This window comes from Calliopsis andreniformis, chromosome 12 (assembly GCF_051401765.1).
Source record: "Calliopsis andreniformis isolate RMS-2024a chromosome 12, iyCalAndr_principal, whole genome shotgun sequence".
In the NCBI taxonomy this organism is placed as follows: domain Eukaryota; kingdom Metazoa; phylum Arthropoda; class Insecta; order Hymenoptera; family Andrenidae; genus Calliopsis; species Calliopsis andreniformis.
In genome coordinates, this window is record NC_135073.1 from 15,540,559 (window position 1) to 15,563,284 (window position 22,726).

General features: G+C 34.6%; 5 protein-coding genes across 12 annotated transcripts; 2 read left to right on the plus strand and 3 right to left on the minus strand.

Annotated features, from left to right (window-relative positions):
- Window positions 1–9,867: 9,867 nt before the first annotated feature.
- On the plus strand, window positions 9,868–11,971 carry LOC143186126 (mitochondrial import inner membrane translocase subunit TIM50-C). Its single transcript, XM_076389573.1, has 8 exons — window positions 9,868–10,077; window positions 10,306–10,646; window positions 10,722–10,841; window positions 10,915–11,022; window positions 11,096–11,227; window positions 11,296–11,419; window positions 11,502–11,605; window positions 11,677–11,971. Exons 1-8 carry the CDS (start codon window positions 9,936–9,938, stop codon window positions 11,767–11,769), a joined length of 1,164 nt encoding a protein of 387 aa, XP_076245688.1. The 5' UTR covers window positions 9,868–9,935; the 3' UTR covers window positions 11,770–11,971.
- Window positions 11,900–15,075, minus strand: Taf1c-like (TATA box-binding protein-associated factor RNA polymerase I subunit C-like). 2 transcript variants are annotated; one of them, XM_076389571.1, is made up of 11 exons: window positions 14,595–15,075; window positions 14,420–14,521; window positions 14,218–14,348; window positions 14,049–14,139; window positions 13,857–13,976; window positions 13,574–13,772; window positions 13,355–13,490; window positions 13,063–13,283; window positions 12,708–12,973; window positions 12,463–12,636; window positions 11,900–12,390 (listed from the first exon to the last, which is right to left on the minus strand). In XM_076389571.1, exons 1-11 carry the CDS (start codon window positions 14,833–14,835, stop codon window positions 11,990–11,992), a joined length of 2,082 nt encoding a protein of 693 aa, XP_076245686.1. In that variant the 5' UTR covers window positions 14,836–15,075; the 3' UTR covers window positions 11,900–11,989. The 2 variants fall into 2 exon arrangements, with proteins under 2 accessions (XP_076245686.1, XP_076245685.1); XM_076389570.1 differs by having other exon boundaries at window positions 14,592–15,075.
- A 397-nt stretch (window positions 15,076–15,472) lies between these two features.
- LOC143186127 (lysophosphatidylserine lipase ABHD12) lies at window positions 15,473–20,282 on the minus strand. Of its 3 annotated transcripts, XM_076389575.1 has the most exons (10): window positions 19,941–20,282; window positions 18,977–19,136; window positions 17,417–17,535; window positions 17,231–17,336; window positions 16,941–17,140; window positions 16,734–16,869; window positions 16,506–16,623; window positions 16,258–16,419; window positions 16,062–16,189; window positions 15,473–15,989 (listed from the first exon to the last, which is right to left on the minus strand). In XM_076389575.1, exons 2-10 carry the CDS (start codon window positions 19,045–19,047, stop codon window positions 15,950–15,952), a joined length of 1,080 nt encoding a protein of 359 aa, XP_076245690.1. In that variant the 5' UTR covers window positions 19,048–19,136; window positions 19,941–20,282; the 3' UTR covers window positions 15,473–15,949. The 3 variants fall into 3 exon arrangements, with proteins under 3 accessions (XP_076245690.1, XP_076245691.1, XP_076245692.1); XM_076389576.1 differs by lacking the exon at window positions 19,941–20,282 and having other exon boundaries at window positions 18,977–19,239; XM_076389577.1 differs by lacking the exon at window positions 18,977–19,136 and having other exon boundaries at window positions 15,475–15,989.
- On the plus strand, window positions 18,861–21,445 carry LOC143186131 (U6 snRNA-associated Sm-like protein LSm6). Of its 5 annotated transcripts, XM_076389582.1 has the most exons (5): window positions 18,870–19,032; window positions 20,312–20,388; window positions 20,850–21,025; window positions 21,103–21,193; window positions 21,273–21,445. In XM_076389582.1, the coding sequence occupies exons 4-5, from the start codon at window positions 21,103–21,105 to the stop codon at window positions 21,419–21,421; spliced, it is 240 nt and encodes a 79-aa protein (XP_076245697.1). In that variant the 5' UTR covers window positions 18,870–19,032; window positions 20,312–20,388; window positions 20,850–21,025; the 3' UTR covers window positions 21,422–21,445. The 5 variants fall into 5 exon arrangements, with proteins under 5 accessions (XP_076245699.1, XP_076245697.1, XP_076245696.1 ...); XM_076389581.1 differs by lacking the exon at window positions 18,870–19,032 and having other exon boundaries at window positions 20,304–20,388; XM_076389584.1 differs by lacking the exons at window positions 20,312–20,388; window positions 20,850–21,025 and having other exon boundaries at window positions 18,861–19,032.
- Window positions 21,446–21,463: 18 nt separating this feature from the next.
- LOC143186128 (TIMELESS-interacting protein) lies at window positions 21,464–22,555 on the minus strand. Its single transcript, XM_076389578.1, has one exon. The coding sequence runs from the start codon at window positions 22,536–22,538 to the stop codon at window positions 21,612–21,614; it is 927 nt and encodes a 308-aa protein (XP_076245693.1). The 5' UTR covers window positions 22,539–22,555; the 3' UTR covers window positions 21,464–21,611.
- Window positions 22,556–22,726: the final 171 nt, after the last annotated feature.

The following is a 22,726-nucleotide window of genomic DNA, read 5'->3' on the forward strand; positions in this document are numbered from 1 at the left end:
ACATCAAATGAAATTATAGTAAAGGAAATTAAATTAAAAAGCATTATGTGATTTATCACCTTGCATCATCCTGCTTAAAATCAGTGTTCGTGAAATCATTGAAGCATGTGTATTTGCCCCACCCTCAACACTATTGACGAATCGACAACACTCGACTACGAAAAAAGATTAACTAGGTACAAACCATATTTCATAATCCCCATACAATATAAATCACTCGAAAATCGCATATACGCCGTATTTACGTCTCGATCGACAAACGACGCAATATGTACGCTTTATTGACAGACGAATTCAATAAATGAAACTTCAGGAGCGGATACACGGAGATCGTCTTCCACGTCCCCCTCGGAGCTTTCGATATAATGTACAAGTCCACCCCTTTCCCTCTAGTTTCGCCCCATTCTCCACAGCGATGTAATGGGTGCATAAATTATACAGTCTGAAATATGCTAATGCTAGGCTCGGTCGGCATTGCTATATCGAGGGACATAATCTAATAAAAATGTCGGGGAATCCTGAGAGGAAACTCGAAGAATCACTGCCCGAGTATTCGTTTCGTGGGCGTCGATAACATCGGGTGCGTGCGCTGGCCAGGGACGTTTCCTGTATCGCGATAATTACGAGCGTTATAATTAATCGATGTAAATAGTTTGCATGAAAAACGTTAAGGCGCGACCCGACGGTATTCATCGAGAACGCACAAGTGGCTTCTTTTTGCGTGGCGCAAGAATGTGGAACAATTATTTAATCTTCCCTGGGGTGCGCGACTAACCCTGCCAACCGGTTTAATGTAAAATATCGATACAGAGACGTTCGAGGAATAAGACATTCATGAATATTTAAGAGACGCTTTTAATATTCGACAAACAGTTTTTCAGAGGTGTCGGGGAAGGGCGTCGCAACATTTCACTTCGTACGCATAAATAATTCTTTCGCACCTGTACCGCGGAACGTAATTATCGTCCTACTACTAAATAACAAAACAATTCCAACGAGCTCGGTTGAATAGCTCGCACGAGCGTTGTTGCATCCCCGCCCCCGAGGTCCCTCGTCTTCCACCTCGTCTAATCGCAACAGAAGCGGAATGTAAGACGCGAATTCGCCTCGACGCGAATGCAGATGGAAACATTAATAATATAGATACCATCGAACGTAATCTTGGGACTTGGTGTGGTGACTCCATTGTGCGAAACGCCTCCCTCGAGCCGAGGAGAGTTTAACAAAATTAGCAACATCGCGCTGTGCAAAACGAACGTTTGAAAAACGGGGGAAAAGTCGCAGGAATTTTTACGATTGCCCAGAGGCGTGGAACAGCAGCTTCTATCTCCTCGAAGTCCATTCATTTTATGAACAGTGATTTTTTTATGCAAGACGGAGACCATCATCTCCTCCCTCTTCATGGGTAGGGGGTCGTTAGTCAAGATAACGAATTAAGGAAGCAATGATGGAACGAACGAGGAAAGGGCTGCATCCAGGAAGGTGCATTGCATTCATTTTACTGCCAAACGACCGATATATCTAATCATTAGAAATCTGCATAATGGTCAGTTGGCGTGCCTCGTACGCGACGCGTGCCTGTTCTTGAAACGACCTGTGCTACACGTTCGAAAACACCAGCGGAAGAAGAAAAACTTTTCTAACGCGCCAACGACGTGGTATTAAATTGCCGCAATTCACCACTAGCGACTGGATCAAAATTGCTTTCAAGACGCTACTTGCATATTCTTAGTATAGAAGTGAGCTACGAAGTTGAACTATGAACAGTAATCCCTTTTGACTTTGAATAAGGGAAGCCTTCCTGGCTCCTGCTCGAAGAAGAACTGGTACCGACACCTTTCAGTCTTCCGCTGAACTACTTGCTGCGGAGTCCAAGGATATCTCTGCACCATCGCTCTCTTCCGCTTACAAAATGTAAAAATAATAGAAATAATAATTCAGGTAGTGAACTCTTACTTTAATTCTCAACTAATATTATAGCAACGTCAAGATAAAATTAGCGTTAATTCAATTTTATCCCAGACCAATATAGAGTACAAACAGCTGCTAAACTTAAAGACAAATTAAATTTCTCCGTATCGCAGTGGTTCCACTAACCCAATTGAAGACTATTTCAATTCACACCAAGGACCAAGGAAACTCAACAACTCAGAGATCCTTCCTCATTCTTTCTAAGTCACCACAATTACTTACTCAATAACCATGTCAGGAGTGACATCAATTGTAAGTCATCATCCCCACTTAATCAGTCATTGGAATATCGGTACCCCCGACGAGGTCAAACAAATAGGATCGACCAATATGGTTGACCCGCCACGTCCTGCTTTACATATAATGGGAGCCCATAAGTTACAATGTACCGTGGCGGCAGTACACAGCGATGGTGTGTACGAAACGGCTGGCGTGGCTCACGGTTGTTGGCGCAATTGTACACAATGCTCGGAACCGTGGGGCCACCCGAAGAACGGGCGCGAAAAAAAAGGCGCTAGGGGGAGGGCCGGTGTCGAAACATTTGGATCCCACTTACTGGCCCCAGACACAATGCATTGATTAATGAAGGGCATCAAGACCGACACGCGGTACCCGCTAAGAATTTAATATGGACCAACGCCGTGGCGTCGCTGTCCGAATGTTTTACCAGCATATTAAGCCTGTCCGACAATGCTCCAGGCGAGAGACGAGCATATTTTCGTCTTTGATATACGCTTCCTTGTCAGAGATGTCAGGTGGCGGATCCAGGAAGAGTGATCGCTAATAAAGGAGAAATAATGATCCTATTTCTTGCCCGGGGTTACTTTCCGATGGAGAAAAAAAAGGCGCGCGGTAAGTCAGTTGTTTTGGATAACTTAATGCCGATAGCTCGAGCCGATCGCGTACCTTGATAAATAATTCCACGGGAATGATACTTGCGATTCGAAGGGGAGGGGATCTCTGAGAGCCCCTGCTGGTCCCAGGTGTGTGATCTACGAGATGTGATCCTTTTTCTGGGACTCGAGAGAATTCTGATGAACTACAACTTTGTCAAAGCTTCGACTTCCCTGGTTAGGTAACAGAATTTGTGTTTCAATGTAGATTGCTTTTTAAATGGGCAGATATCTATGTAACGGTAATGAACGTGACGTAAATTCTCGCGCAAATATCTCTTTTGAAATCAGAGTGGTGCAGTAAATTTTTTGCAGCGTGAACAATGCACCGCCAGCCGTTGACAACGGATATATATTTTTCGATCCGTTCTTTCGTGGAACGTATCACCGTTCAACCGTCTAAGTTATTGCCACGTGGATGAGCAGAAGCATTGTTCGATTCATGTGCAGGCACGTATAGACGAGGGCTATAGGAATAAAGTCACATTGTCTAACTGAAACGGGAGTAAGACACGCGGCCATTCGTCGTGGGATGCAACAGTGAACGATGATGGACCATTAGTCACCGTTAGCAGCCGGAAAGAAAGGTCGTCTCGAAATTCTGCGACGTGATAAACTAATAAAAACGCCTTAAAAATCTGGCTTCTGGCAACACTGATTAATGTCGTTCACTTAGTCCCGGGAAATAGCTTCGAAATTTAATTTGCTCGATTCCCTCGGAGTTCCTAAAGTAACTAGCCGAAGGAATTCTGTTCGTTTCGAAGGAAGGTGGAATAAAATCGAGTGTAGAATCATGTTAAATTCTTGGAGTTTTTAAACACTATTTGCCCCAAACTTTGAGCTTTAATTCTTTACGAGTTATTTAAAGGAGAGCGAACCGAATTTAATTAATTTTTCACCTGCACTGAATATACTAAATGTAGCGCTTAAGGAAAAATTATTACAATAAGTACAGTAAAATTAAACTATAATATAACCGATATTTTATGCATGTTAAGCGAATAAATTAATTATGCTACGACCAGGAAGATTTTACAAGCAGTTCAACGTCTATCACTAATTATATGCACAGCTGTAAACTTGTTAACTTTCTAATTCTAACCGAAAGCCTCCGGTAGAACGCTCGAAGCCAAAATGCACATGTCTACAGTCTGCTTTTGAAATGACCGCCCCTGAAGCGCCAGTCATTTCGATCACGTTCCGACGCGTGTACGCACGAAATTTCATTTGCTAAGTATTCGTTGGCATAGGAGCGCAGAATCACGTACGATATTCACCAATCGTCATTATCCATGCAAATGTTTGAAATATATGACAATTAATTTCATCCCCTAGCGAAAATGTGCACTGAATGACGCGGTTTATCGAATTCGTTCGCGTGTTTTTTCATTAAATTTGCTCAATAGCACGAAGGTTTGTTTTACGATTCGCAACACAGCGACGCATTTTGCAGGACGGTCTAATGATTTCGCACATTGAAAGGGCTCGCATTATATGGCGAAACCGAAACTGTGGCCACGCAATGTATAACAATGAACATCAAACTGGGAATACAAGGACAGCACCTGTGAAAGAGGAACAAAGGAAATGGTTATGTAACGAACGCAAATACGTGTTTCGCTGAAATTCACTCATATGAAAAGAATAATTTCTTGAAAATTCCTATTACATTGGAAGTTTCCCAACGTGTTATCCTCGTGGAAGAAATATAAATACTATCACAAGAAATATCGCTAACCAAAGATTCTAAACACTGTGACTTATGTGAGGTGTATTCCTGCCATATTTACCTACAGAATTACATAAAATGCCTAATATCAGTAATTGCAATAAAAACTGATCATAAGATATATTAATTGCTGCTGTTCTATCGTTAAAGATCAAGTCAATTTATCAAATCTACGGATACACGGATCCACAATTCACGCTCTGAAAAGATAACAATTTACTGAAACCGATCGATTAACCCCGTCGCCATGGTCGCCGATAAATTACAGCGTAATATCGGAACGCGCGACGAAACAATGAGGAAGGACCACATTGCAATAACGCCGTTCAAATAAGTTCGCAAATACGCGGGTTACGCAGCGGGAATTCACGCAGGACTTAGGCAAAAGGAGAAGGGGAGAGGGAAATATAGAAGCTTTTGTCGGGGTTCTGAGCACGGGTACGAAACGAAACGAATGAAATTCGCGCTGTCCCGAATGGCATTGTTCGCAAAAGCACTGTAATCGATCGTCACTCGATGAATACTGCGACAAGGTGGCGAGAGGAGGAATCGAAGGGTTGGTGGAGGAGATGAAGTACGTGCACGAACAGATACGCAGAGCCGATTTTTATTACCGGTCTGCGTCTCGACCAGCTTTGTAATTCAGACGTATGAAATCTCCCGACCACTTTTATCCTCTGCATAAAGGATCAGCCTCCCGTGTCCCATCCTCACTCGTTTAACGGGGCTTTTCAGCGTCGTGTCACTCGTAAAGGAGCAAAGGCGATTTCGATATTCTGTGGTTACTAACGAAGCAACTTTACGTATCTGTAGAGCGTTGCTTCAACGGTGGTTTACGAACTCCTAATTTAATCACGAGGAAAGAAAGTCTTCCCTAGATTCCGAGTTCAGAGGCACAAAGTGCTGAAGTTTAGAGGAACGAAAGGGTTAGGTCAGGGAGCTGGGGGTTCTGTGGCGAAAACTTCGAAGTTCGAGGTTAGCGAAAACGTATCTGATCGGGGGAAACTGATTTTGCACTTATCCTGGCTTTTAATTTGTCTCTAGATATTCTTGGAGAGTTTCAGCCGAAGTTAGAGTGTGTTTTCAATTTGGGGAACAGGTACTCCCGATGCTGTTGAGAGACGGACAGGAAGCCTGTATAAGGTTCTCCTACCGACAAACAACTGAATTACGAAGGAGAAATCTTGATCCCAAGAACTACGAAAAAGTCACGTCTCTGCTGTAAAGTCAATTCACATTAAGAACTTTATCGCACCTAATTGCGAGGATTCTACTTTCGACGATGCTATATTCTGTACATGGAGATGAAGACCGAAGTCCCTCAATTTTCAGCCACCCTGAAGACACGAGGCAAGAAGCATAAATACTCGTTCGCCTCGAATAAGGGGAAGAAGTCATTTTCGCGTTGGAAAAAGAGTGAGTAGCAAAGTGGCGCGAAAAGTTAGATTATTAAAGTCTCCGAATGGCCGAGGAAGGCGGACATTATCCGCGTTTTGGTTTACTTGAGATTAAGAAAGTTCAACCAAGGAGGGTGGCTTTGTGCCGAAAGCCAGCGAATCATAATGACGATTTAACGAATCGAATTACGTTGGGCAACTTTTTTTAGGATAAGCAAATGAATACTTAATAAACGCGATAAGAACAAATTGGCACGCCTGACTCGGATGATTTATAATAATTCAAAAATATATATTACGAAAACAGAAGTTCCCCCATTCAACAAAACCAAGATATTCGACAAATTCTATCGCCTGCTATTTGAAACGATTCGTAAATTACATTGGGGAAGTGATTCGATGTACCTCGAGCCCATCGCCAGCGACTCGTAACCATCCAGCAGTCTCTCTCGGTTATATTTATGCAGCTCGAAACGTTGCTTTCCCACGCGAGGAGAATTACTCGCGTATCTCACGCACGAGCTCTCGCAAGAACGGGCCGCGGTGATCGACGAAATATCAGATCGTTCCCGATAAAAATGTCCTGCCCCGGCGGTACGTATGTAGCTACGTTTGTTCTCTCGCGTAATGGAATTATCGTTCCGCAGGAACCACGACACGCGATACTTCGATTACACCAAATGCTCCCTTTCACGCCACCCGCCCCTCCGACCACCCCTGTACTCCTTGCTTTCTCCACCCCTGTGCACCGTGGCTCGACGATTATGATTCGAACTTGCAGTCATACCTAGAAATCTACGCGAGGTAATTATGATCGTCGCTAACGGGGGATTAGTAGGCAGGAAAAAGAAGGGTTAATAAACGTTGCGCGCGAATCGACATTTCAAACCTCGCGTCGTCGCTCTGAAATTGAAAAAACGATGAAAGTCGAAAGGTAAATCGGCGTCGATTCACTCGCGAGGAATGAATCAAGAAGAGGGAAGGCTCGCCTCGTGAATAGAACGCCGCCAGTGGCTTGAATGACTCGACTATTCTCGGCTCGAGAAGGAATTTTCGTTTGGAAATCTTTGGACGCGCGACGGAGGTGCAAATAGCGCAAAGAGACGCAGACACACGCGAGAATCGCCTAGAAAGACGAGCTTCCCATCTACATTCTATGTATTAGGACGTTTATAGATCTCGACAGCGTTAAGAAACAGAGCGATCTTCACGTATCGCGAACACGAATAGCTGAGCACCACACAGTATTGTACCTCGGAAATGTATACAAACGGAAATTACACTGGAATCCCCATTATTTGAGCACCGTTTTGACAAACGTCCAATTATTCAAAGGACGTATCCTCTAATTAGGAAGGATAACAGAATTCCTGTGTAATACATGTAATGAACCAAGCAGGGCAAGCAGTTTATCCATTTACAGAAGCGAGATGGATCGCTAGTGTTTGCTACAGAAGTTTCGTTTCGTAGATTCTGCGAGGGATTCCGCGAAACACGGTAGAGGATTCTACTTCATTTCGGGACATATAATAGAATATAATGAAATGTAAAAGCCCGAGTTCAGTGATGCGATGTTTCGCAAATATTAGGAAGCGAGTCCTTGATTTTTGGGACGTGTGAAACAATGGATAGCGTTCGACGATGCGTGAATATTTACGGAGAAAAATTGTACGTTGCAGAGAACATTCGGCGTGAAAGGCATGAATATCATAGAAGAGGACGCGTCCTTCCCCGAAGGCAATTTGTCGCGAAAACCTTGGCGCGCAATCCGAAAGCAAAACAGAACGTCCAGGGCCAACGTCCAACAAACGATGTGTGCGCCCTTTTTGTGCTCGCGTACGCGCCGGTTCGTATGCGTGCTCGTCCGTCCACTCCGCGAAAATATTTCACATATTTTTGTTAGGAATTAATCCAGCGCCGTAATACTCGTTGCCCGGTGTGCTCGCCGCTGAAAATTCTCTTGACAAACAACCCTCTCGGCTGCATTCGCGCCCCTGGCTCGCTAAAGGGCGCGTCGCCTCTGTGTTTGTACGCTTTTCGCGCGTGTGTACACGACCGTCTGCGAGGCAGGAAAACGCGGCGAGACCCGACGAAATGGTCAGCGACGCCCTCCGCCTCCTCGACGACCCCCTTGCAACCTCCTGCCCCTTACCTCCATCGCGCCCTTCCCCGCGAAACGAGCGCGTACTCGCAACGCGAAATTCCTCAAGTTTGCCCAGGGACAGAAATTAGTTGGAGCGACGTAATTGCTCGAATGTATGCGTTCGCCCGTTAACGTTATGGCACCTCTCATTACGGTCCTAACAGCAGCTGACACGAGAAACGGACGCGGTTCACCCCTCCCATCCATGTACACGGTCGACGGGCGCAAAAATTTAAGCGTCGCCTTGGGAGAGACCCCAGAAAAATTTAGCGATTAATTCGCGCCCCTTTGCGGCGTTCTCTTGTCTCTAAGTTTTCGCTCGGGCGCAAAAAGAGCGACCGTTTAGCGAAATTGGATAAAATTTGCTGCAAGTGAAGAGTAGAGGTTGTAGACCTTGAAAATAAAGTATTTCTAAATTTGAAAATTTGAAAATTTAAAAACTTGGATATATGAAAATTTGAAACCTTAAAAATTTGAAAATTTGAAAATCTGAAAACTTAAAATTTTGAAAATTTGAAAATTTGAAAATTTATTAATTGACCATAACTCAACTATAACCCTAATTAACATACATATATGAAAAATATCTTTCCATATTACACAAATACATGCAATTGCTAAAGTGTAGGACATCGTCAGCGATTCTTTCGTTGCAATCAAAAATGTATCATATTGATTTTAGCTCGTAATATTCAATCATTGAATTTAATTCGATTATATCACGTAAAGGTATTAACGAGTCGGTTCTATAATTAATATTTATATCTCTAGCGCGACCTGTTGGTGTTCGACGGTATTTTACATCGGTACCAATTTCGTTACGATCGTTAGCCCGAGATTGACGCGGCAAGTGAACACTGGCGAATTATTGTCATTCCATTGGGTCATCCCGTTAGTCATGATTAAGCAAATTTCATACCGTGGCTATTAATATTATAGTGGTTGACCGCACGATGTCCACAAAATTCCCCTGGCTAGTATAGAATGCATGCACTCACCCCGACAACTGCCGCTGCCAGCAAACTTCCTGATGTCGATTAAACTGGAAAGAGCTTCGACTACTCGCATCCACGTCCATGTAGCTCCGTTTCCTGCAATTTGACAAGTATTATCTAACAAGAACGAGGATAATGCAATTATAAATGTTGGTCAACCTAGATGACTCGGTTTTAATTAAATGTTCAATTATCTTGCGGTTATGTGAGAAGAAAGAATCATAATCCGTTAAATTGAAATAAATGTAATTTCATTCTTTAGCACATCCCTTTCGCAGTCTACCTCTATTGTATTTTTCACAATATTTCAATCTAAGTTGATAATTTTGAATCTTTGATTACTAACGAACGCAATTTCAGACGCCATAACGGTCATTCTAACCGTCTCGAAAGTACTAAGTTTGTTACTCTTCAATACTTTGAAATTTTACATATTTATATGGCTAAACAGTAGAATTTAGAAATACCTTATAATACTACCGATGCAGCACAATCCATTTGGCAATTCTGACGATCGATTTCTGAATATTAATTCGAATTAAAGTAAAAATTAACAGAAAACAACGTACTAAATCGTGCACCACTCTACTGACGCTAACGCCTCTAAAAAAGCGCGAAAAATGAAGGCGTTCAAATGATTTCTGCGCATAGGCAGACGGCATAATTGTGAACTACCTTTAGATATAGGTTGGCAAACTAGATCCCTAAATCATCGACCGAGTGTAATACATACTAGAAAATACGAGCACGAGCTTTTTGCGTACATCTGCCAGGAAGCTGCAGGAAACTCATGACCTGTTTACAGTAATGGCATTTGCGACGAGGAGTCTGCGGCATTTATACAAAATATACAATGGAAGTACAACGGCTAGATATTCTACACTTCGACTACCAATTGCTCAAATATCCGCTGTTCGAACTACGCAAAAATATTATTACAACACAGAGGGTAAGTAAATTCGAGAAACATAACCTTTGTAGCCGGAGCATGGACGATCCGAATACCTAATATTTATTACTCGTTTAAGTATAGTAAACAATAAAAAGAGATCACCGTTTTATAACAAGATCAGATGATGCTTAATTGAGTTATATTTTATAGTATCTATGTAATTACACAACGTTTTATGTAAATATTTTTAATTCAGATACCTAGAATGTTCTTTTGCTTTTGCAGCACATAGACCAAAAATAACAGGTAGTTTAACTAATATACAATCTAGTAGTGGAACTGTTCAAACTTTAACTGCAGATTGTTCAGATAGTAAAAAATTAGAGTATGAAGAAAAGGAAGAAGCAGAAGAAAAGGAAAGACGTGAACAATCTAAGAGACTACTTAAATATAGTTTCACATTTTTTGGTATATTCATGACTGTTGGACTGTCCTATATAATATATGATTTGACTAAAGCCAAATATGATGATGAAGGAAATATTATTGAAGATGAATTTTCAAATTTACCATTGTATCAAAAAGTATATAAAAGACTTAAAAGGGAACTTAATTATTATACTAAGGTATTAAGTTTATAATTGCAAGGAGAAAATATAAAGTGCATGTGACATATTTTGAAGAGTTAATTGTACTTTCAGATGGTTCAAGAACCTAGCAGAGATAAGTTGCTTCCTGATCCACTTAAATACCCTTACATTCAACCTCCTTATACTTTAGTGTTGGAATTAACAGATCTGCTTGTACATCCTGATTGGACAGTAAGTTGTATTTTTATTTAAATGCGTTTGATTTACGTTATACAAGTGCTTATCTTTTTTACTAATTGTCTAGTATGAAACTGGTTGGAGGTTTAAGAAGCGTCCTGGAGTGGATCAATTTTTAGAGGCCATAGCTCCTCCACAATTTGAAATTGTAGTTTATACAGCAGAACAAGGATTAGTAAGTATAATATATAAAACCATAAATAAATAATTTTGGTTATTTTTATGTCATTGCTTAATATTACTTTTAGACTGTTTTTCCCATCTTGGATATCTTGGATCCTAATGGATATATCATGTATAGACTAGTAAGAGATACAACACGCTTTGTAGATGGCCATCACGTTAAAGATTTAGATGCTCTAAACCGAGATCTTAGCAAAGTAAGTACATCAGTAATGCTTCTTAGATGTGCTATGGATCATTGAATAAATTTCATATATTTTATTAGGTTATAGTAGTTGACTGGAACCCGAAGAGTACAAAATTCCATCCTGAGAATACTTTAAGATTACCACAGTGGACAGGTAATGACGACGATACAACACTATATGATTTAGCTGCATTCCTCAAAAGTAAGTTTACTTTATAGAATTCGTGAATATGTTATCAATTATACTTTTTTTTTACTTTAATTTCACATAATATATTTTTCAGCTATATCAACGACCAATGTGGATGATGTACGAACCGTGTTAAACTATTATAAACAATTTGATAATCCATTACAAGTTTTTAGAGAAAATCAACGCAAATTACTAGTAATTATCTAATTTTATTTTTGATATTAAAAAAAATCTTATACTTATTACTAACTGTAATATTTTTCTAGATGCAAATTGAAGAAGAAGAAAATAAAGCACAACAAGAAAATAGTGGAACACTAACATCAAAATGGAAACCGTCTTTCCATCGTACTACTTAAGATGATGGTAGAATATGCAGCTGTTGTAAAATATAAAATTTGTAAACCATAATTAACATATTCGTTCATTTTCATTACATGTAATTATTGTATAATTTTGCTATAAATAAATAAACAAGTAATTCATATGTCCAAATATTCTGTTCTTATAATTGAACTTCGTCCATATTTTATTAAAAAAATAATTTATTTTACAATGAAATGTGTGCTTTACTAAATCCTACGTTTTTTGTCTTTTCCGTGTATTTAATTTTTTTTTAGAAGTTTTAACTTTCGGCAGAAGCAGTTCTTGCAATGCATTACTATCATCCAGACAAGTTATATCTACTTCTTGAGATATACTTATTAACTCTTGAGTATTGATTGGTGTTATATTGTCTAATTCTTCTTGTGATGGAATAAATACTTTCGTATCTGCAGATTCTAACCAATTTAAGACTTTCTGATGAGGTGCTGCTGTTAAAGGTACTGGAACTTCCTCGCATATTTCCCATAGTGCTAAAAGTTCTGGCGCTAGTATGTCCATATAAGAATTCAATTTTTCTAAAGACTGCTTCCAACTCGGTTCGAAATCCGATTCGTGCTTACTATATTTTAACCGTAATTTTCTATTTGTGAAACCTATGAAAGGAATATTCATCGTATAATGTACGTTTACAATTTAATTGGAACTTTAATTGTATCTTTACTTACTTTCATAAACATGTTGCATATTTGACTTATCAGTAATTGTAAGAGGCACGATGGTATCAGTTTGTAAAGACACCGCATTTTCCCAGGCTTTTAGTATGCAATATGACTTGCAATTGATAGGTGAATATTTATCTAATGCAGTATTATAAGTAATGCACTGATAATACACGTCACCTAAAGAGAATACTTACTTTGAGTCTCTTACAAGAAAGTAGGATATGACAAACTACATAATTCCCTCTTACCGATAGAATTTTGAAGGAAGAAAAATAACTCATTAGCTTCATTTTTAATAATTATAGAACCAATATTACACAATTCAAACCTATTTCTCAAGTACGGATTTAGACACATTCCTTGCATCTGAGATTCATTCAATGTTTTCATAACATCGGGAGGAGTAAATGGAAAATGATATGAGTGTGAAGTCTCACTACTTGTCCAGGTATTTAAAATTATTGTACTTTCACCAGCTATTTGACTAGATAAAATTACAAATTCCATACTATCTCTGAAATCCATCAACTTCTGTTATATTTCCTAATTTAATTATTTTTGTGTCTATTTAAATACGCTTCTAGATAAATAAATTTCTGTTACCTATTTATTGCATGACCCATTAGTGGTGGACCTTGAAATTGATGAGTCCATTTTTGTTGTACACATTGTTTTTCAAAACGATTATCACACATTAGAATACTATGACAAGTTGCCACATATCTACAAGAATTATGTCTGCTTTCCACATCCAAGGAAAGATTCTCACATTTCTCTAAATAAGATTTTGGACATAATGTTAACGCTGGTTTATCAAATGGGGCCTAAAACAACAATGAATTTACGACTAATTTGAATGATATTAAAAGCATAAAAAAGATGTTTGCATTCTTACTCTAACATCCAGGTAATGAAGGCAGCATCTATCTACAAACAAAATAACATTTGGATCCATTACTTGGAACCTAACAGTACCCCATGAATCATCTAATACTTTAGTTTGCATTATAGTATTACTACTTATGTACTTCCTACAAAGATAAGACAAACAGAAATTTAATAAATGTTTAATCATTAATATACACTTAATAATGCTATTATGCTTAATATTAACATTTTAGTTATATCCCATAATGTTACAGATCTTCCTGCATTAATTGTGCAATAATGATGTGTATCAGTTGAACTCAAATCTGCACCAACATAAGGAATCTTTGACAGTTGTCTATGAATTTCAGTAAGATTACATTTATTATCACGTTCAGATAACATATAAAAATTACAATGATTTTTGTATCTTCCTAAAATCATACCTGAAGTAAAAAGCAAAATTTAGAACTTTACTAATAAATACAATTCTTAAACACTATCCTAAAATTCATAATACATAAACTTACATGTATCAGTATTAACATTATGTTTTAACTCATACAATGAACCATCGAGTTCACATTTAGCTGCCTTTTGCAATTGTGGTCTCCATAAGAATTCTTCTACATTAACCATAGGTGTAGCAACTACAAGTATACTGAAATTAAATTATTACCACTTACAAAGCATACAGTAAAATATTGTTTTAACAATAATACCTAAATCTCCCATAAATGGGAAAAGAAATATATTCATATCATTTAATTGTACATAATCTAAGGTACCACCAGTGTAATACCAGTTATAAACCTGAAACAAACTTCTATTAATTTACCTAGATTTTTCAAACAAGTTCCATTATAAATATTAAATTTCAATCTACTGTACCCCCTCAAAATGAGGATCTGGATCCATGTCAATAATTTCTGCTATATCCGCTATATATTTAGGTACTTTAGCAGTAACTGAATTTCCTGTATGATTCCATTTTACATCTTTCTTACACACTAATTCCAGATCTATAAAAAATTCACATATTCAAAAATTCATGTTTCTATACTCTCACATTTATTATATCAGATGTAGATACCTTTATCATGTTTTTCATAATAATGCTTCATCCTTTGTACATCATCCTTTATGTGATTTTTAGTTGTAAGTAGTTCTAGTGCTGGATCTTCTTCATTTAACACTGCATAATTTGTATACAGTTATAGGTATATATGTTTAATAATATTCTGTTATTAATTGCAATCGCTTACCACTTCTAGGTAACCTAGCAGGAGGTAAAAAAGGCCTTGGTAGATCACAATGATAAGGATAATCTTGATATTGTTCTACAATATTTTCTACATCCACATCGTCCACAGAAAAGTTACTGTGTAAATTATAACCTGGCACTAAGTGATGTGCATAATGCTTCAAAAATGTTGATTTCAGTTTCTCCTTTAAATTTGATTCAGCGCGTTTATATGCTTTCGAAGTTAAAATACTTTGTTCTTCCATCTTTACTTTCCTTTACTTCCATATTTTACTATTAATACAAGTAACTGTTAGTTAAGATTTATTTGGTTCATCAGTTTTTCCATCGTGTGTAAAACCTACACACTTATGTTAAATTATATTAATTTTACATAATGAAACAGATAAAAAGTAGAACAATTTATTTCTTTGGAACACCTTATTGCAAGTGTCTAATACTAATTACGTATCATAATATGTAATAATGTTTTTTAAGTATATTGTCATTACTACCCCCAGCACGTGTTCAAATTGAACTGATTAAAGCTACCATTGTGTCATTGATAAGATTAAGAAACGACCGCTTCATAATTTCAGAACTAGGAAAGTCAAAGGAACTAGATGGGACCAGTGTAGGCAATCTAAATGCACCACTGATTCAACTAAAGCGGTAAAAATTTAAACCTTCCCCTGCGCACAACGTAACGCAACACAGCATACTCCCACGACGCACAGCACAGTTTTGCACTCCAGTATTATATTTTATCATTGTGAACTTATTTAAACAATACTCGGTATTGAATTGTAACTATTTCTTTCTCGTATCAATAGTTTTTATGATAAAAATAAGGTAATTCTCATTTCATTATTCCATTTATTTTTCAGTAAAAGAAATATGAAATATACTGACATTACAATTTACAATATTTTACAAAAAATTGCATCGCACACACAATACGTTAACAAAAATACTCATTTGAACTATTTTGTAAAATTGAATATATTAATAACAATCACATCTCCTTATACACATTGTCATATTTGACGACAAATATAAAATAATAAAATACTGTTAATGGTATTGCAATATGTATCACATAAGAACACTTTTCCTATGAATAATATGTGTGTGTGTGTGTGTGTGTGTGTATATATATATATGTATATATACATCCATTTTTGTATTTGTTTTGCGTGTATACCATTACAACAAAAGAGAATGTATTAAAAATTCTACAAGCATGCATACGGAAAAATAAAACTCAAAATTTTAATGGTATATCTTCAAACATGCCAATAATGTAATTTTGTATTATTCATCTATGAATTTCTACCGTAAAAATACTTTTGTCATAAAAAAAACTTTGTGCTAAATAATTTACTCAGTCTGACTTTTGTGGTGTACTTCAACAAAAGATCTGAAAGGATAAAATTACAAACATTAATATCTATATTATTAATTTTATAATAATGTTATAATTGAGACTTACTTAATTATGCTAGGTAATTTTTCATACCGACATATATACTTATGACCTAGACTATGCGATGAATTTATTCTTATAAATTGAACATGACTTGCATTATTCCCACGATAAGTTACTGCTGCTTTAAATAGCTAAAAGTACAAGTTTAAAGTATACTGTCATTAATATCTTATCATGAAACTATAAAGTAATTACATACCTTTTCACCTAAAGAAATTGGTATAATATTATCATCTTCTGCATGTAATATCATAATAGAACATTGTATTTTTTTAATATGTTCGTCTGACTCAAATCGAAGATGATTGCTATAAAACGGTTCTATAACCAACCAGCGAAACCATGGTAAATGTTTAAAAGGCTTGAAACATAATAAATATATTATTTATATGTTTATGCTATGACGTATCAATTTATATGAAAAATTTTATATAAGATTAAAAATACCTGTGCTAGTGGATGTTCACTTAATTCATCTGCAATGTTACTAAATGGCGCCTCTAAGATCAAACCTACAGGCTGAATATTTTCTGTTGCCAATAGTGCTAACATATGAGCAGAAACCCTGTAAATACATAATATGAATAATCTTTATTAGAAAGAAATATATTTTTCAATGCAAATTACAATTTCCTGTGTTGTTAATATAACTTGAAAAAAATGTTTAATTTTTACCCGGTGCCTAAAGAATGACCCCATACAAAGATAGGAGCTGTACCATTTACTTTGTTTAGTAACCACTGAAGCACATATTTGCTATCTGCAACTACACCTATTTCAGAGAGTTTTGCTGCTTCACTATCGCCATATCCTGAATAAATTAAAGGAATATAAATAAATTTCTAAGTACTGAAATAATTATATAATGTATTCTATACCTACCTCTGTAATCAAAGCATATAACATGATAATCTAATGTCTGGAAAAGTTTATAAAGTTCTAATCTATGACCACTTGCTCTGTTACCACTATTTCCATGCAAATAAAGAAAAACAGGTTGTTTGGCATTACTTAAAACAGCTTCATAATCATCATCAGTCACAATAGAGGAATCATTTAATAAAGACTGAGGTAATGTTTGCCTGAAAACAAATTTTATTCAGTCTGCATGAATAGACAATGTAACTCACATTACATCCATGTAATATTTATAAACACAGCTAATTACTCACCACAATCCTAAGGTTACATTTTGATCAGTTTTTAAATAAAAATTTCTTGTTCCCTGCATTCCAATCAACTCTGGTTTGGAAAAATCTACATTGACAGGCCATTGTACTAGTAACATAAAAATAAAAGTTGTGTATTATAAACAAATATAAATGAGCAACAAACATTTTTAGATTTTCTTTACTTACCAAAATTTAAAAAAAGTATTTTTTCTTGTAATGTGGAGCAATAATGAAATATAAGAGGCAGAAGCCCAAATAGAATAAAATATGTAATTAATGATATCTTGATCATCCAAACTAAATACCTGCAATATAAATTAAATTTTTTCAAGATGTTATAATATATATCAACAATAAATTAAAAAAAGAATAAAAAGAAGTGAAAACGCTTGATTATAGACACGATACAACAATGTATAAATGTTAACAAAAAATACTAGGTAATAAATGGTTTAAATGCCTATTATTATAATACTTTTCTCATTTTGATTATTATAAAATAGTAAAATTGTATACACATAATATTTATTGATAGTGTGTGTATTACACACATATAAAACAATTAAACTATCTTTAAATGAGAATATACATATAATCTTTTTTATAACAAACTATGTAAATATATCAACAGCTCCAATAATATCTATAAAATTATACCTTTTAAATTTCATAGCAGATAGATGCTTATATTTACAATTATGTTACTAACTATTCCACACTGTTCAATATATTTAAGTTAAGAACTGTTCACAGAAAGTACAATTAAAAAGCACAATACTTGAATTTTCCCAATTAATGATTCTATTGTTTATAATCCAACATTAATAAAATATTTCAAAAATTTGTCTTTATTTATTTTATCGTATTAACACATTTCTTTTGTAAAACATATAATTACTACAATAAAAAGCACAATATAAGAAACAAAGAACATAATTCCACAAACAAGAAGTCAATTAAAAAAGGATAGATACATATGTAACTATACACGTAATTACACATTAAAATAAAAAAGCTATATGAGAACGTAAAAAAGAAATATTTGTATGTGTTTAATAGAATAGGTACATACATAAAGATTATTTGTTACGTATGCAAGATATATGGTTGTGGATTAAACTATATAGGAATTAATGAAGTGATTTATTAGATATTTATTGTTATTTACATACATGTATATGATTAATAATTATGATTATGAGTTTAAATATAGATATACATGGGTGCTAAAATTTATAATAAATTATTTTCTGTTCTTTTATGTTTATAACAAAATTGCAATGTTTATAAATGCAAAAAAATTTGAAAATCTTTTATTTATGAAGATTTTTTTTACAATGACATATGTTATTATTTATGTACGTTGAGAGTTACAGGTTAAATATTACATGAGCATAAAGAAACCCATTATGAAATCATGTTAGAAAGGAAAGTATAATAATCATAGTTTTCTGTAGTACTACATACATAATACATATGTACTGATATGTAATGTTATGCTGATTCATGATTATTTATATATCAAAAAAGGTGAAAATGTCATAAAATATGTGCCAAAGGTTACTATCAACTTATTGTACCATTTAAAAGTACATTTAGAACAAGATAATTATAATAAAAAATGTTATAGGTTTAAAGAATGTAGAAGATACATTGAGAATATAAGCTTACACATTTATTAGCATTAGCAAAAACTTTAAATAAATAAAGGAAGAATTAAACTATGATCATGACAGAGTGACTTACATTCCTGTATACCAAACATCAACAATGATGAGTGGTATCACTGCTGCTAATAGTAGGTAAGTGGACATCATATTTGTCAGTAGCTACCAAATCTAAGGCACCTTTGTAATTCCTCCTTTTTAAAGTAATTTACTCGTGTAAATGTTGTTGGAACGAATTACTACACAGTAACGGTAGATGAATAACTAATTTGTGATTATTGGTTATTACAGTTATGAAAGTGTAATTACACCCACATTAAATAACAGAGTTGTATTTAAATACTGATAAGATTTACATTATATGCATATAGAAATTCTTAGGAATTCGAATTTATAAAATATTATTCTGCACCTTTTTATAGAATTTAAAAATAAAGCAATATTTTACATGATAATTTCCTTATTAAATATAGTATGATATATGTACATATTAGCAATAATAAATATAAAAATGTATGACTTATACTTAGGCTTCATTAAATTTCATAAACTTCACATGAAATATATTTAATACAAATGTGTAACATTGAAGCAATATAATGTCAATTGTATCAATATGCTTAAATTGGAGTAAAAGCTATGAATTAAAAATTGTAAATACTTTCGTAACAGATAATCATATGCTTTCTTCATATTTTTGAAAAATAGAAGAATTATTATAATATCTATGCATGGTCGACAATGAAATAATTATTCAGCCTTGTTTTCAGGTTTGTAATTTTCAAATTCAATGATTTATAGTAATATTATAATCAATTATTAAAATAATATATGAAAAAGTAGAAATTCATTAAATAAGGTGCAGATTAGCTCTTCAGATTTTAAGAATGTGGCAATAATTACACTTAACATGTACGCTAAGTCGCGATCTTTATTAATCTTTGATTAAACTACAAGATTGAAATATTAAGATTCATAGACAGCTGAGACAGTATTATAATAGCAGCAGAATCAGAAAGCATTATTAGAATGAAAGACAGTACCTTTTTTTCAAACGTTTCTTAGGTAACCAGAATACCATAATAATTGTATGGTAATAGATGAAAGAAAACAACAGTGTTACTATTAAAGGAAAACAGAAGTACTGATTTATGTAATTACACTTTAATCGCGATTCAAATATACAAAAATTCGGCGCTGTCGATGTGACACTGTTTATTCATAATAATGACAAATTTTTGAAAACAATATATTTTTATTTAACGAAATATTTAAATAGGAACTTGTACTTTTATATTAGGCCTGGTCTGCTCACATTCACTATGAAATTTAATACTAAAAGAACACGAATTGACAGAGGACTACATATATATATGTATGTACACATATATTGAACGATCTATGCTACTTTCAGCAAGTGGGGAATGACAAACAAGGACAGGGAAAAGTTATCAACAGATAATTATTTCTAAAAAAAAATATTCAATACACGTATGTAGATTAAATGTAAATTAAAACGTAAATTATAATTTATATTTTCTAAATAATTACATGGGTAATATTTCGTTTTATTTGAATTATACAAACTGTACTTAAACAACTTATTTTTCCTTTATTGGCTCATTTTTGTATTAAAAACATTGTGTGCAGTTTTCAATTTGTTGTTTTCAGTTGCTTTTTTGCAATTTTTTAAGACTGTTACTACTTTGATACTTTTATTATCAAATTTCTTGAAATTATCAGTTTATTACGCTTCAGTTCATAGAAAACATTCCTAATGTGATTGGCTGATTGTTTGATGACTTATTTAAAGACTGTATAAAATATTTTATTCGTGTAAATATGTCGCCAATATTTTTCATGAATATTTTTAATATTTGTGCTCATTTATTAATATAAATATATATTTACAACCAATTTTAAATGTATTAACTTTTATGAAATGTCACCAGATTCATCACAATTGCTGGTAGGAAATTTTGTTATCAAATTTTGGTTACTATTTATAAAACAAGTAGTTCATAGCAATAGCTACATAGTATTGAAAGAAGAATATAGGACTTTCAATTGTAAAACCGAATAACTGATACAGAAAAATATAAAAAAATAGTATACAAAGTTATCTACTGTGAGTTACATACTTTGAGAAATTAGACTTAACCTCACTTATACAATCAGTTTAATACATGAATCCAATATTTATAGATGAGTCGCAAGGAGGCATTGTCACAATTTATTCAACAAATCCACGGACGACCTGTTGTGGTAAAATTAAATAGTGGAGTAGATTACAGAGGTTGGACATCAGTATTTGAAAATAAATTGTAATAGTATTTAAAATATATTTTCTTATTTGTCATGTTTTTTTATTACAGGTGTCTTAGCTTGTCTTGATGGGTATATGAATATAGCTCTTGAACAAACAGAAGAATATGTAAATGGTCAATTAAAAGACAAATATGGTGATGCTTTCATTCGTGGTAATAATGTATTGTATATCAGTACACAAAAACGTAGAGCATAAATTAAAATAAACATATAATTCATATTATCTTGTTATTCCTGCAGCTTATACAAATATTCCAAAAATATTACTCTATAGTTTTTAATAATAAATCTTTATTCAACATACTTACTATTCCCTAAATACAGTAATACTTTTACATTATAAAATTTGTTTATAGTTTTTTATATTATAATAAGTAGCAACTTTTTTAAGACTCTTGAATTGTATTTGCTTCTTGCAAATTGTTTTCAAAATTATTTTCTAAATTAGAGGTTTTATTAGATGTTTGTAAATTGCAAAGAGCATCTTCTGACTGTGTACTTTCAACCTCTTCCAATTTCTTTTTCTGAGCATCCTCTTGCATAGCCTTAAGTCTCGCAAGTCTTCTTTGAATAGCTTGTTGTCTATTTCTTTCTATACGTTCTTTTATCTCATCACTTAACTGTGAAGGAGTAGGGTTTTGTGTAACAGGCTGAGTGTCTTTATTATTGGACTGTGATAAAAGTTTATCAAAAGTGTCATTATTAATTGCAGATGTATTGGTTATTGATGATTGTTGATTAACTTGTTTCTGCTTTTCTATTTGTTCTGCAATTAACATATCAAATTCATCAATGGGCTCTTGTTCTTTATCATCTTCTGCATCTGCACTCTCTAGAGCAATTATATCACTGTCTGCAGTAATCATATCTTGCCTATATTTTTTTATAAACACCTGAAGGTCTTTCTTAGTGCCCAACTTCTCTAATCTTTCTAAAAATGTATCAAATTCCAATTTTGGAAACAGTCTGTGTGCCCAATGTTCCATCCGTTTCATGACTCTATCTAAATCTATCTTTTCGTGTCCTTTTCCATGGAATTTAAAGCCTTCAAAATATTTCTCAATAGTATGTATCCCTTTAGGGCCTTTCAAACGTTCTGTGTTTAATTTAGGTAAAGGATTTCTTACAGCATGTTTCTTTGACGTCGATGGGTCAATTCTCCTCACAGTGTTCTCTGTATTTTCTTCATTGCCTGAGCCTGTACCTTCATCTCTGCTAACATTGCCCTGATCTTCATCTGAATTTCGATTCTCATACTCAGCTACTATATCAGGTTCGTCTTCGTAATCAGAGGCGTTTGATAATGTCGACATATTCAACAAGTTGTACCCCCACTTTCTTCACTGAATATGCGATAATAATTAATAATTTCTTATTTAACAGTAAAGTTTCGAGAAAGTCCTTAAGAATACGTGCCAGGGCAAAAGAAACAAACTATGTTTCACCCTTGGCTAATGTTTGTGCCTCGGTTATTGTACAGTTGTAACGGTAATCTTGCCGC